The sequence below is a fragment of the Sodiomyces alcalophilus genome (genome assembly GCF_042370955.1).
Source record: "Sodiomyces alcalophilus JCM 7366 unplaced genomic scaffold ACRALscaffold_1, whole genome shotgun sequence".
Lineage (NCBI taxonomy): Eukaryota > Fungi > Ascomycota > Sordariomycetes > Glomerellales > Plectosphaerellaceae > Sodiomyces > Sodiomyces alcalophilus.
Genome location: NW_027263532.1, coordinates 2,658,558 through 2,672,981, shown reverse-complemented (window position 1 = coordinate 2,672,981; position 14,424 = coordinate 2,658,558). Strand labels below are relative to the sequence as shown.

At 56.7% G+C, this 14,424-nt stretch overlaps 5 protein-coding genes across 5 annotated transcripts; 4 read left to right on the top strand and 1 right to left on the bottom strand.

Moving 5' to 3' along the window:
* Window positions 1–98: 98 nt before the first annotated feature.
* Window positions 99–1,629, top strand: ACRALDRAFT_2130158 (uncharacterized protein; the record flags this gene model as incomplete). Its single annotated transcript, XM_071023994.1, has 1 exon — window positions 99–1,629. Exon 1 carries the CDS (start codon window positions 178–180, stop codon window positions 1,627–1,629), a length of 1,452 nt encoding a protein of 483 aa, XP_070879214.1. The 5' UTR covers window positions 99–177.
* A 1,540-nt stretch (window positions 1,630–3,169) lies between these two features.
* ACRALDRAFT_2095732 (uncharacterized protein) lies at window positions 3,170–4,446 on the top strand (the record flags this gene model as incomplete). The annotated part of the gene is made up of 2 exons (XM_071022734.1): window positions 3,170–4,075; window positions 4,240–4,446. 2 exons carry the CDS (start codon window positions 3,170–3,172, stop codon window positions 4,444–4,446), a joined length of 1,113 nt encoding a protein of 370 aa, XP_070879213.1.
* A 453-nt stretch (window positions 4,447–4,899) lies between these two features.
* Window positions 4,900–7,701, bottom strand: ACRALDRAFT_2024229 (uncharacterized protein; the record flags this gene model as incomplete). The annotated part of the gene is made up of 2 exons (XM_071020199.1): window positions 4,900–6,954; window positions 7,021–7,701. The coding sequence occupies 2 exons, from the start codon at window positions 7,699–7,701 to the stop codon at window positions 4,900–4,902; spliced, it is 2,736 nt and encodes a 911-aa protein (XP_070879212.1).
* A 664-nt stretch (window positions 7,702–8,365) lies between these two features.
* On the top strand, window positions 8,366–9,378 carry ACRALDRAFT_1073845 (uncharacterized protein). Its single transcript, XM_071018161.1, has 2 exons — window positions 8,366–8,957; window positions 9,057–9,378. Exons 1-2 carry the CDS (start codon window positions 8,537–8,539, stop codon window positions 9,308–9,310), a joined length of 675 nt encoding a protein of 224 aa, XP_070879211.1. The 5' UTR covers window positions 8,366–8,536; the 3' UTR covers window positions 9,311–9,378.
* Window positions 9,379–10,031: 653 nt separating this feature from the next.
* Window positions 10,032–14,252, top strand: ACRALDRAFT_1073846 (uncharacterized protein). Its single transcript, XM_071018162.1, has 3 exons — window positions 10,032–10,210; window positions 10,466–13,535; window positions 13,598–14,252. Exons 1-3 carry the CDS (start codon window positions 10,119–10,121, stop codon window positions 13,916–13,918), a joined length of 3,483 nt encoding a protein of 1,160 aa, XP_070879210.1. The 5' UTR covers window positions 10,032–10,118; the 3' UTR covers window positions 13,919–14,252.
* Window positions 14,253–14,424: the final 172 nt, after the last annotated feature.

The following is a 14,424-nucleotide window of genomic DNA, read 5'->3' as shown; positions in this document are numbered from 1 at the left end:
TCCCAACCATAGCACAGTACAAACTAATCCCTGCTACGATGCAATTTCTTGCTTCAGCCTTGTCTTCATATTTCGCTTCTCCCACTCCCGACTGCTGGCTGCCCTCTAGGGCGTCAGGTCAAGTCAAAGGTCCCAAAATTGGCTGCCTGACGAATCCTCGGATGGAATCGCACTCACATGGCGTCGAATATGGCGAGCCCGGCGTCCCAAATGGAAGCACGGCAACCTCCCACAGAGCAACCCGATGATCCACCACCGCCTACCGTGAAGGTGGTGGCGTCGACGGAGCCGCGTCTTCCCTCAAAGGGCAGAGACAGAGACCGCGGCCCCATGTCCGCCCAAGAAAATCATCCCGAAAAGCCTCACCCTCGTTCCTTCTACCGCGGTCTTCAGTGGACAGCCGATGGCACCGCAGTCATCACCTCTACCTCGGACAATAAGATCGCCGTCCACGTCCTACCCGAAGACCTCCTCGCTCCCAGAGACCAGCCCTTCCACCTGGAACCCGATTCTCAGCTCCGCTTCTCGGAACCTTCCTACACCCTCGCCGTCTCGCCATACTTCTCCCTTTCCGAGCCCCTTTCCCAGACCGTCCTCGTCTCCTGCAAAGACCACCCCATCCAGCTTCATCACCTCTTCCCCAACCCGCCCGCCAGCCCCTCGCCATCCAACCCCGACCCGCCCGCCAACTCCCTGGTGTCCAGCTACAAGCTCATCCGGCGCGAGACAGAGGCCTACATCTCGGGCGAGTCCCTCCTGTGGACCTGGCCCGGCACCCACTTCCTCGTCGGCTCCGTCAACCGCCTCGACTACTTCGACGTGACGCGCACCGGCTCCGACGGCCCCGTGCTGACCATCCCCACCATCCCTTCCAAGAGACACCTGTCCAAGGGCGGCGGCGTCGGCATGAAAGGCATGGTCGCCGCCCTCGCCAGCCAAAGCCCGGCCGTGGCCACCGACTCCCCCCTCGTCGCCGCGGGGACCTGGACCCGCTGGCTCGGCCTGTACGACCCGGCCCGCTCCAACAAGGCCGTCGCCAACTGGTGCATCAGCGGCGTGGTCGACGCCGAGTTCGGCCACAACGACGACGGCGCCGGAGTGGTGCAGACCCTCTGGAGCCCTTGCGGCCGCTACCTCGTGGTTAATGAGCGGCAGGCCAGCGGAATCCTGGTTTACGACGTGCGTGGCACCGGTCGGCCCGTCAACGTCCTCGTCGGTCGCGACGCCTCCACGCAGCAACGCCTCACTTGCGATGTTTTCGCCGGCAGCGCCACGTCGGAGGGGGGCTTCGAGTTGTGGGCCGGGTCGAAGGACGGGAGGGTCCTGGTGTGGGAAGGAGTCGGCTCCCGGCACGGCATTCTCAGCGAGTCTTGGGACTTGCGTGCTCACGAGTCTCCCGTCGGCGGGACCATGCTCCATCCCGGAGGTTCGGTCGTGGCCACCTGTTCCGGTGCATGGACGACGCCTTCGGACCACGAGCTGGACGAACAGATGGGGACCACGAACGACGTGGGCATTCCGAAATTGGCGTCCCCTCGTCTCACTGACGACTGCAACCTGAAGATATGGGCGCTGGGGATGGACACATCGTATGATGCCGAAGACGCTCCAAAGGGTGACGGCCTATAATTGTCTGCGGCAACATAGACTCCAGTCGAAATCTCAACCTCGGCGACTCTAGGGAACCAAGCTTTGATGTCACCAACTCGATGGGTTGTCCCGGAAAATCAATCTCCTGCCGTCCCTTTGGCGGCAATCCGAGTCAGCACACAGGTCGCAGTACGGGAATTGTGACACTGCACTACACCGCACCAGAGGATGCAATCAGTCCTGTTACTACTGCCCTGGTACTGGTTGGGATGGCGCAGCTCTCTGTGAGATGGTACCCCGGCCGCCCACGGATGCTTCGGAAGCGTGTACGGCCTACCCGATGGGATTTTAATCCGTCTTTCCCACCCGCCGACGGACTGTCTGTCAAACAAGACCTTCATGTCTCGTGCTTTGCTACGAGGTTGAGCTTTCGAGTTCCTAAGCCCAGAACTCTCTGTCCCAGCAATTTGGATGCAGTACTCCATACAGCTTTTCCCAACGGATTCTCTTATACTCTGGAGTCTAACTGGCGATCCATACGCTGGCCGCAGAACACGAATGCAGCTGAGGGTTCACCGTCAATTCTCACCCATAGACATAATCTTGAAGCTTGCTACAATCAGATACGACCGCTGAGAAACCGTCATCACGACTGATCGACCAGACCGTCTCTTCACCGACACGTTTCAATCACAGCCCTACGGGGCGGAGATGGTTCCCTTCGGCCTGTAAGCATCACCGGACTATAAATAGAGTAACAAGGGTGGTAGCGGGTAGTGACCGTGCCCCTAGGTTATGGCCTGGGTGGCACGATCCTGAGGCTTGTCAACCGCTCCTCTGTATTGCATCGGCAGGTCTGTCAGCAACTCACCGGCCCAGTACCCCTGACGGACATAATCCATTCTTTCAGCTTGGGTTTCATTGTTTCTTAGTCTGTCCTCCAGTCGTTCGATACCTTGACTTGCACGGCCTGGTCCGTCGGTCATCAACGCCCAAGTCAATCTTCGTTGCGATCGGCTATCGCCGTGGCCGACCTGGGAGCTAGGGTCTCTCCGTCAAACGACGCGAACATCCATCCACCAAGCTTACCCTGTAGCTGATGGTCCAATGGCCGCAATCGGATGCAACTCCGTTCTTCCTTTCTCGTCGAATCTCACCCAAGCACGACAGGTTGAAGCACGTCGAATTCAGATCTTACTCAACCCGCCTGCCACCGTCGGCATCCTCTCGGTGTCCTCAGCATGGGACAAGGTCCATTGCGGTTGCGCGGACCTTCTTCATCGGCTGTCACGATAAGATCTCACCATGGCGCTGCGCCGTTATGCCATTGTCCGCTGTGCCGCATTTCTACTTAAAGCCATGCTTTTGCTCTTCATCCGACATGCAACCCACGATAACTCACCACCATTGACTTACATCCCATCCACCCTAGATCCATACCCCCAGCTCTAAATTCCATTCCTCATCCTTGCGCTCTTCCTATCCTTCGACCCTCCTACCCACCATGAGGACTTCGCCTTTCCTCGCGGTCGCCTGCACCGCCGGCTTCACATTAGCCTACCCGGGCATGGACAAAACCATGTCCGACATCCAGGCCCGACAAGGCGGCAGCGGCCGCTCGACCGCCCTGCTAGGCGACCTCATCCATCTTTCCGACCGTCGACTCACCCGCACCGGACGCGAGATCAAAGCCATTCTCTCCGGCACCGGCAACCCGCAGGACCTAACCTCGTCCTACATCCTCGGCGCCCCTCCCCTCGGCTCGTGGCTCTGCGACATCGACACCTGCTGCGTCTGGAAACACATCGCCGACGAGATGGCCCCCGCCCTAACCGGCTCCGCGGGACGCTGCAACGACCTCGCCCGCGCCCTCATCCGGCTCGGCTTCCACGACGCCGGCACCTGGGACATCCACTCCGAGGGCACCGGCGCCGACGGCTCCATCGCCCTGACGGACGAGTGCAACCGCACCCCGGAGAACAACGGGCTCGGCACCGCCTGCGACCAAGTGCGCGCCTGGCACGCAAAGTACGCGAGCCACGGCGTCTCCATGGCCGACGTGATCCAGTTCGCCGCCCAGGTCGCCACCGTCGTCTGCCCGCTGGGCCCACGCATCCGCTTCTTCGCCGGCCGGAAGGATGTCGCCGTCGAGGGTCCCCGTGGCTTGCTGCCGGGGCCCTTTGACGACGCCGACAGGATCATCGAAATGTTCGCCAACAAGACCATCTCCACCGGCGGCATCGTGGCCCTTCTGGGCGCCCACAGCGCATCGCAGCAGCACACCGTCGACGTGGACCGCGCCGGCGACCCGCAGGACTCTACGCCGGGCGTCTGGGATACCGACTACTTTTCCGAAACCCTCGACACGGACGCCCCCTCTCGCGTCTTCAAGTTCCAGAGCGACATCAATATCGCCAACGACCCCCGCACTCACGCTACCTGGAGGTCTTACGCTGATCCTTCGGCGCAGTCCAGCTGGAATGAGGTTAGTTGGTCGATTCTTCTCTTCACTCCGCCCGCTTCCCCCCTTCTTCTTCTGTTTTTCTTCTCTTTCCCCTTTTTCTTTGCCCTTGCCTCCTTCCACCCGGTCCTATCTAATCATTATCCTGCCCATTACTGTTCCACATATACTAACAGTCTTTCAAAAAGGCCTATGCAGCGGAGTATATCCGCGTCAGCCTCCTTGGTGTCCCCAAGCTCAACACCATGACCGAGTGCAGCCGTGCCCTGCCCCCCTTCCGCGGCACTTTTGAGGCGCCTGACCAGTCTCAACTCGATCGCTTCATGCAAGGTCTGCTCGACACGGCCACCGACGTCCTCTACAACGGCGATTCTATCCCCGCGGATTTGCAGTGAATGACTCCTGTCCATTAGCTGAGGTTCGTAACTGCCTTTTAATTATTTTTGTACATATTTTGGGCTTGTATATTAGGGGGACTTTGCATGGCGACATATCAGCATTTTCCATGCATACAACATTGCATAGCGGAGGTTATATATGGGCATCAGCATGGGGATAAGTAACCGGGATCGGGAGTTGGGGTTTCACTTGCGGCTTTCCTTGTATAGAGCATCTCGAAGCGAGTTACCTTGTCATCTGGTAGAAATCTTCCTACCCTCTACCCGCTCACTTTTCCCTGCGTCTCGTGTTCCGCCACTGTACATTACTGTCGTGCAAGTTTGTATGGCAGGATATAGCAGTAACATCGTGACAAGATATCAGCAACGCTGCGAACTCGGTATTCCCAGCAAGCTTGGCAAGGTTACCCAGGTCACTGAAACGACCAGACGAAATTTGTCTCTGGCATATCACTGGGGATGTCCATGTAAGCGCTCCGACACTCTTCCCAGAAGTTCAGTTCCCAGCACGGGACCTTCAAGGGCGGTCACTTTTTCGTCTTTCGACATCTGGAGGAACATCATCAGGCCCTCACCGCCATACCTCTCCTCTAGACAACGAGTCAAAACCTGTGCCGCGTAGACGTTCATGCCGCAGCCGCGGAAGAAGGTCTCCCACTTGGTCTCCTCTGCGGACAGCATCTTCTGTACATCGGCGGGAGGCGTATTCTCGCATGCGATCCACGCAGCCCAGGCGCCCAATGTACGGGGCCCACCAGGAACATAAAAGGTCTGTACACTCGTACCCTTGAAAGACGTGGCGAAAAGGACAAAGTCAGAGTAAGCAGAGGCGTCGGCCTCGGATAGCTGCCCGGCTGTCTCGTCCTGGGCGTCTTCGGAGACGAGAACGATCAACCTTTCGTACAGTGGAGCAACTTTAGCAATACGTTTGCGGATTTTGGACATGACATTTTCCGATCCCGGGAGAGGCTTTTGGCGGACTTTGAGAAGTGTGGTGGCAATGATCCCAGTTGACGGGGAAACTACGATATCAGCTTCCGAGTCGAGCAGCGAAATATGAACCCCTTTATGGTTATGTTTTTCTGGGGCCAAGTTCCGAGAACTTTCGGGGAACAAAACACGATCCAGGAGTTCTACACCTGGTAGATGGTTGCGGAGGCTTGACATGAGGCTACGTGGTGTTGTAGTGGAGATGATGAGGCGAACGGGTTCGACAGGTGGATGGGACTGCGGGCTGGGAGCTGGCCATCGACATGGCGCCGTCTCAGTTTTCGGAATCTGCGAGTGGCTTACCCTGGGCTGGTTCCTTGTTCGAGGAGCATCCGTTGGGAAGTGCTTGCTGATAGTCAACTTGGCCTTTTTGGGGGCCCGCATGCTGATATAGCTTGACAGCAGCTTCTCTGTTGCGTGTGGATCGTCCTTGTTAGTGAACAGGGGTTCCATATGCGAGGCGTTGAATGTGGATGGTCGTATATGCGAAGAGGGGACATCTCGATTAGAGAATTCATTCCAACTCCTAGAATCGGACTGTCGCTTCCTGACCAAGGTCATAAGATCGTCGTCACTTGGCGGTGTGGCTATGACTGGGGGAAAAGGGGCAGAAATGTTCCTTTCACCGTCCAGCTCGGCTGTACTTTCTCTTTCGTATTCTGGAATGGCTTCGTCCACGTCATCCGGATGAATGAATCGGAGACCAGGTCTCGATGGAAGGTAATCTGCGTGAAAAGGGCTGGGTGAACGGTTGGAGATGTCGAGTTGTAGAGCACCTTCACTAAAATCGTCGATGGTCTCTTCCAGGTTCACGATGGCGGCTTTGGGTGGGAATGGAATCCAGCGGAGCTCCTTGTCGAGCCAAAAATTTCTTTTGCACGGCTTGGCGTTGTAGTGAAGTGCATGGGCTTGGGAGAGGTAGAAGAACATCTCCTTGGAAGTGGCAGTGTGCGTCTTCCAATCGGGGTCAGGCATGTCGAAATCGAGTACCGGGACGGGAATCCTGGCAGTCCCATCAAGGGGGTCCAGATGTTCTTGAGTAATCTCTCGCATTATCTGCTCACCTGTGTTCTCCATGAGCTCGAGTAGCTGTTTCTCATGAGTCGTGGAAGCTTCTACGTCGTTGGTAACGCTTTGCGTCCCTGGAGGGGAGCTACGTAGGCCGTCCTCGATAGACGCACAGATATCAAGGGAAGATCGGTCAAGAGTGGAAGGAGACCCGACAGTTCGAGATAGGACAGGGGGTTCCAGTACTAGATCCGACAGTTTGGCGTGGTGATCCGTCAAGGGAATATGGCCAGGCTCCGACGGACTGCTTGGGAGTAAGACAGTCACGTCTCCCGATAGCTGTTGGTCGTCGTCCAAGGCATCGCCCATGACTTTCTCCAAGTCTTCATCCATTAGAGTAGACGGATCCGAGAGAAAGGGCACATAGGCGTCTGCCTGAGAGGGGACGAAGGGCTCGGGGCTGTCGGATGCCGGCAGCAAAGGAGGTGTAAGAGCCTTGGGTCTATCCTATAAAGAAATGAGTACATCGCTAGAGGGTCTTATAAGGGCAAGGTCTCCGGAGCCTTCTCTTACTCGATGCTGGTCCAGCTCGTCAAGGACCAAGGAGGACATGTCAATCGGCGTCGGGTCGATGCATTGACTTTCGGCCACAAGAACGAGATGTTCCTCATTGTAGTCGAGAACCTCATGTCGCAGTTCGTCATCGAGACGCCTGCGAAAGGCATGGGACGAGGAAGGAAATTGTAAGCCGGCGTCTTCATGATCGTCAACAGGCTCACAGGGTAGAATAGACGTGCGCAAGGGGCTTGGCCGCGACTCGACCGAGAACTCGGCGAGAAACCGTCTGAGATCAAGTCCAGGGTCGCTCTTGAGTAGAGGAAGCTCTAGTTTCAAGTTGAGAACAGAGCGGGAGAAGCTCGCGAGGGCGGCTTCGGTAAGGTAGTGAGGGTCGGGAGAAGCATGACTGTCGTCATCTAAGTCGTGTAGGAGGATGGAAGCTGTCTCATCAGGGGGGTCGAGAGCGGTATCGAAGTCGTGGAACTGTATGGAGAGTGGCTGAGTCCATTCGGCCAGCAGCGGGACATCGTCGTTACTGAAGAAAGGCACGGATTTAAGAAGAGCTTCCAAGCGTCGTGAGGGTCGGTTTTGGCTGTCAAGAATGTGACCCGAAGCCACGAGGTCTCTCCGGACTTGCTCTAGAGTGGCGTGGTATTCAGCTATGCCATGATGATCATACCGAGCCCAACCCTCCATGTCCTGGCCAATGGAGGGAACACTATAGATAACTCGGCTCTGTAGGTAAGGCACGGCGTAGCGAAATGTTGGCGATGGGAGAGGGTTGAGTGAAGGGAAGAAAGGAAGGGAAGAAAGGAACAAGGGAAGCAGGAGGCCAGAGTCGACTCCTTTTGGGACGGGGCGGGAAAGGGCGACGAACACGCAGGGCACGGACTCGCAGTATACAACTGGCAATCGCTAGGTCCCAGGTACTCCGTAACCGAGTAGGTACGACCCGGAGGGTGACGTGCCTGAGGAAGTGACTTCCTGCCATGACATATGTGACGTCGGTAAACATCGGTAAGCCCTCACCGAGACTCGGCGGCCGACTCACCAAACTGCAGGGTTACGGACTACCCCCAGCCGTTTCTGTAGTCTTCATTGAATACTCACTACAGAAACAAGGTAGTAATCTGCATCATTCGTTTTGGCGGTCGTCTCGATCTCTCTCACACATATCTTTTTTTTTTTTCAAGGTAGTGAGTGAGTGAGTATGTGAGGAAGAGAGAAAGAGAGTGTACATAGGTGTTCATCACATTGAGCAGCGTCCTCTCAGTCGACCTTGACTCATTCGGTAAGGATATCCACATCAAGGAGTTTGCGATGAGATGTGGGCCAAATGGGGTCCTTCAGGGGTGATTTATTCACCTTCCGCGGGGTCCCCCGCACTCCCCATCACACGCTACAACGAGCTCCCTTCAGTCCCAGGACTTCCTCAAAAGAAGCAGCCTAACTAGGTAGAGAAAACACCACTCCCATCTTCCCGAGTCAGATTTCCCATGGTATAGTCGCTCCGGTGTCCGTATTGACTCAAATGTCCCGCCGGCCCGCCATCCCCGTCGAAATCCGCCGAGTTTTCGGGACCGAGTCCGACCTGCCCCTGCTCCGCCGATGCGCGGCCGTCGAGTCCCTCGCCTTCTCCGGTAGTGAGATGAGCCGTGTCGTCTTCCCAGGCCCCTTCGGTCCCGAAGCCAACGACAAACGCGCTCGCGACCTGCTCTCTCATTGTCGGGAGGAGCCAGGCACCCACATCTTCGTCGCCGTCAATCCTGAAGTCGACGGGGACGCCGACGATGCCGTGATCGGTTGGGCCAAGTGGGTCGTTTATCCGGACGCCACTCCCCCGCCGAAACCCCGCGTCTGGGGTCCCGGCGTCAACGAGGAGGCGGCCAATTTAATCTTTGGTGCCATGGATAAGATGCGCGAGCGCACCGTGGTCGGGAAGCCCTGCGTCTGTAAGTCTGCGCGCATCGCCGTGCCCATCGGTTGAATCCTGTCCCGTCTGTATGTTCTGCTCGGATTCGCTCACGACGTTGCCGCTCTCCCTTGCCAAGATCTTCAAATCTTGGTGATAGACCCGAAGCACCAGCGCCGTGGCATTGGCCAGCAGCTCATGTCATGGGGTGTGCAAGAAGCTGCCCGCCTCAACATCCCCTCCTTTCTTGAATCTTCCAATGCCGGGAGGAGGCTCTATCAAAAGTGTGGCTATCGTGACGTCGACGTGGCCGAGACCTCTTTGAAGCAGTACGGACTGGAGGAAATTCATCGAAACTGGGGCATGCTATGGGAACCTGTGAGAACCTCCTAGCAGAGTACTCATAAATATATCCTCTTATACTAGAATATCAATGTCTGTGCTGACGGAAACAAGTTCATAACGAATGCCGTACAAAGTAACCCGGCTGAAGAATTTCTTGGTCCCAACGCTTCTGAAAAATGATGAGCTGGAAGAACGTTGAACTGAGCGATGCGGTCACGAACGTAGAAGTATGGGGTTTCGTGAGATGGCTTGAAAAGGGCAGAGATTCTGGACGTCTTTTCGGTATGCTCTAGACCATCATGGTTGGGATAAGCATCAAGGGATGAAATATCATGATAGGGGTCTGCATGAGGCCGAGATGGGCACAGCCGCACTCAGAATGAAGATGATGAGTCCAAGTACAGATGGCGTATGACGGATCGGTAGCGGCGGCTTCATTGCCTCTTGAGAGACGTCCTCGATTCTTCAAAGAGCCATATAAAATTGTCAATCATAAGGAGTGTTTTCGTGGGAAGCTTCATAGACACAGGCGGACCTCTTTCCGTGCGACGCCGGACTTGTTCAGAGCGCTGTATGTCCAGGTGTACGAAGTAACGCGTTTCAACGCCTTGCTGTGTGGAGTGTATGATATGATTACGGAAGAAGCTGACAAATCCTGATAGTGGGGCCATTGAGCTATCTGGGCGAAAAGTGGGGTCCAACGTCCATCTTATCGATAAGCTACCCCAGCTCTGTGGGGCTTGTCATGTCCGAAGCCAGGAGCTCTTCCCTCCATCACATCACCGGTCGAGATATTGGGCTAGAGGGATACTCCGCCAAGTCACGGACTGTTGCTCTCTCGTCGCATTACGACAGTATGGCCTACATTGCACCCATCCACCGTCCAAGCAGCATACGTGAGGCCATCTCGATACGCCTCTGGCCGGATGAAGACGTTCTAGTGACTGCGTAGGTCTCCCACTCGTCCAGCCACTTAGGAGCGGCACCATTAGAGCATCAGAGAGCCGCAGCGAGCTTGTCTTGGTCGTTCAATCTCCCTCCTACGGGACTATGGGCGGCACTCAATCTGCTGGATGATCATCATACAAGCTCTTGACCTGCTTGGCCAGACCAACCCCTCTCCCAATGCTACTACCCCTCTACACCTGCCCCTCTGCCCTTGTTGTGACACCTCGACGACGGCCTCCGCTGACATTCTCCTAGAAAAGTAAACAGGATAGAGATTTCCCGCGTCAGTATCGATGGCATTACCCTGGTGAGCTCCGCCACCGTGTGCGGCACCATTACGTTCCTGCAACGACTCCAGCCGAAAACCTCCGACACGGACCTCTTATTCGTCGGCACCGACCGATTCCATTACTTCACGGCGAGATGGGATCCCGAAGCGAGGAGGCTACAGACCGAACAGGTGATAGATGACTTGGCCGAACCGCACATGCGCGAATCCGAGAGCCAGAACAAATGTCTCGTCGACCCCACAGGCCACTTCATGGCCATGCACCTATGGGAGGGTGTCTTGAACGTCATGCGACTGGGGAGCAGGAAGAACACCAACCTGAGGATAGAGAGGGACTGGGCCCAAGTGCGCCTTTCCGAGCTCTTCATCAAGTCGAGCATATTCGTACCTACCGAGACCAAGCACCCCACCATCGCCTTTCTCTACCAGACTGCCATCGATAAGGAAGATGCCAGCCTGTCCGTCTACCGGTTAATGTCCGACGATAGGAACACGGACGTCTCCCGCTTCGACCCTCGAAAGGACCGCGAGCTCGACCTCGAGATACCCGACCCATTCGCCCGAATCCTCATACCCGTCACTGTCGTGGAACCCACCGTCAAGAGGTATCATCACCGCGACACTACCGGTGCAAAGGCCCAGCTCGGCGGGTTGATCGTCGTTGGCGAAACGCTGCTCATCTACATCGACATCTTGACCAAGAGCCGAGTCAAACACACCCTCGAGGAGCCAAAGATATTCGTCGCTTGGGCGGAGCTCGATGTCTCCCACTACTTCCTCGCCGACGACTACGGCGGCATGCACTTGCTCACCCTTGACGTTGACGATGCTGTGGTGACGGGCATGTCGATCAAGCATATAGGAAAGACCTCCCGGGCGTCATGCCTTGTGTATATGGGGAACGACTTGCTCTTCCTGGGCTCCCACCACGGAGATTCGCAGCTCTTCTTGTTCGACATCGCATCTGAAACCATTCGCCTAGTACAAACCGTACCCAACGTCGCCCCGATACTGGACTTTGCCATCATGGACCTCGGTAACGCCGGTGATAACCAGGTTGGGAACGCCTTCTCGTCAGGGCAGGCTCGGATTGTCGCCGGCTGTGGCGTGCACCACAACGGAAGCTTGCGGAGCATCCGGAGTAGCGTTGGCCTAGAGGACATTGGCGTCCTGGACGACTTGCCGGGCGTGCGCGGGCTCTTTTCCCTGAAATCGTACGGCTCAGCTCAGGTAGATACCCTGGTCGTATCCTTCGTCACGGAGACGAGGGTGTTCCGCTTCGACCCAGAAGGCGGCATTGAAGAAGTCCCTGACTTCCAGGGTCTCGTCATGGACCAGCCTACCTTGGTAGCCGCCTCCCTACCGAGCGGTCACATGTTGCAGGTCACGCCAAGCACGGTTTCTCTTTTCGATTCGGAGAGCGGCATCAGCGTGAGTACCTGGACGGTACCCGAGGGGAGTTCCATCGTTACGGCCTCGGCGAACGACAAGTGGGTCCTACTGTCCGTCGACGGCACGCGTCTCGTGTCATTGGATATACCAGGGAACTTTGCTGCCACGGAGCAGGTCGTCGGGGGGGACATGGGGGGTGAGAGTGGCCAAATTTCCTGCGTCCATGTCACTTACGATCTGCCCGATGTGGGAGTTGTTGGATTCTGGTCCAAAGGGTCGGTGTCTATCATCAATCTACGGACCCTCGAGGCGCTCCAGGGACACACAATCAAACAAAACGACGATAGCGTCTCCGTCCCCAGAGATATCGCATTGGTCCAACTTCATCCGCCAGATGTTTCGGGCCCCACGCTCTTCGTCGCCATGGAGGACGGACAGGTCGTCTCGCTCAATGTATCCAAGGACGACTACTCGTTGTCTGGCCGCAAGAGCGTTACCCTGGGGAGCCGGGAGGCGGGGCTACACGTGTTGCCCCGACCAGGTGCGCCGGGCCAGCGGAACGTGTTTGCGACAACAGAGCATTCGAGCCTGATTTACAGCGCCGAGGGCCGCATCATCTACTCGGCCGCAACGGCGGAGAATGTGAGGTACATTGCGCCGTTCGACTCGGAGAGCTTCCCGGATTCCGTCTTCGTCGCCACAGACGAACATATCCGGATCGCTCAGGTCGACACGGAGCGGAGAACCCACGTCAACCCACTGCACATTGGGGAAACTGTGCGTCGCGTCGCGTACTCGCCGGGACTCAAAGCTTTCGGGATTGGCACGATCAAGAAGGAGCTAGTCGGGGATGAGGAGATGGTGTCGAGCGTGTTTCAACTCGTCGATGAGATTGTGCTGGGCCATGTCGGCAAGCCTTTTGCGCTCAATACCACGCCGTCGGTGGAGATGGTCGAGGCCGTCATCCGCGCAGAATTGCCCGACAGCACCGGGCACAAGGCCGAGCGGTTCGTGGTCGGGACAAGTTACCTCGCCGACCCCAGCGTCCAGGATGCGGGAGACGTTTTAGGACGTATCCTGGTTCTCGGCGTTGACTCGGACAGGAACCCGTACCAGATCGTCAGCCACGAGCTCAAAGGCGCCTGTCGCTGCCTTGCCACCATGGACGATCTGATCGTCGCCGGGCTGAGCAAGACGGTCGTCGTGTACGACTACATAGAGGAAACGACGACAAAGGGGAGGCTTCAAAAACTTGCTACCTTCCGGCCATCGACGTTCCCTGTCGATCTTTACGTGTCGGGCACCATGATCGGCGTCGCTGATCTGATGCAGTCCATGACAGTGATCGAATATGTGCGGCCACAGAATGGCCAAAAGGCGAAGCTGGTGGAGAGGGCGAGACACTTTGAGTATGCATGGGCTACGGCCGTGTGCCATCTCGGGGGAAATTCCTGGCTGGAGGCAGACGCACAAGGCAACTTGTTGGTATTAGAGCAGAACACGGACGCACCGACGGAGCACGACCGAAAGAAGATGCGGATGACGAGCGAGATGCACCTCGGAGAGCAAGTGAACAAGATCCGGCCGCTGCACATCACCCCTGGCGAGAACGACCTCATCGTGCCCAAGGCTTTCCTCGCAACGGTAAGTCACTTTGTCGGTCCCCTGTCCTGGACGACGAGCCGGCTAACACAGAAATACTACAGGTGGAGGGCTCCCTATACGTGGTGGCGGACATCAACCCGGCCTATCTAAACGTGTTGCTCCCGCTCCAAGAAAAACTGGCCAAGGTGGTGCGGTTCCTGGGGCAGGGCGCGTCGCACGATCCGGCGGGGTACTTTAATTCATGGCGCGGGTTCCGGAACGCGAAGCGGGCGGCGGATGCGCCATTCCGGTTTGTGGATGGCGAGTTTATCGAGCGGTTCCTCGACCTGAACGAGGTGCGGCAGGAGGAGGTGGTGGAAGGGCTTGGTCCGTCTGTCGAGGCGGTGCGGAATATGGTGGAAGAGCTGCGGCGGATGCACTGAGGCGGAGGTTTCAGTAGAGATAGGAGTAGCTATGACGACTTGTAGATGACTTGTATGATGTGAGTTGGATGAGAAGACCATCGCATTCCTGGTGGGAACGAGCAATGTAGTTCCCGACGAGAGTGGTTTGCTGTCGTCAGGCCTGTGGTGATTATTACCTCCGGAGTTATTAGAAGAGCAAAAGCCTTATATTATAATGAATACTGTAAACGCATAGGTAGCAGGGCGGTTCACCATTCACGGATTGTGCGCATTTGTGCGCTCACAGTCCGTATCTTGGGCCGCAGTCATCCACCCTGATCCCTAGAATAACACCCAACCCGAAATGAGCCAAGGAGGAGTGGGAGCTCTCGGCGGACGATGTTATGATGTGGCTATGACAAAGCAAAGCACTCGGTTACCCGAAGATATTCCGTAAGACGCCGGACCCTTCTCAGCCAATCACAAACACCAATGGCGACAGTCCCGAGAATTGCATACAAAGACTTGGATGTGCATCTATCCGT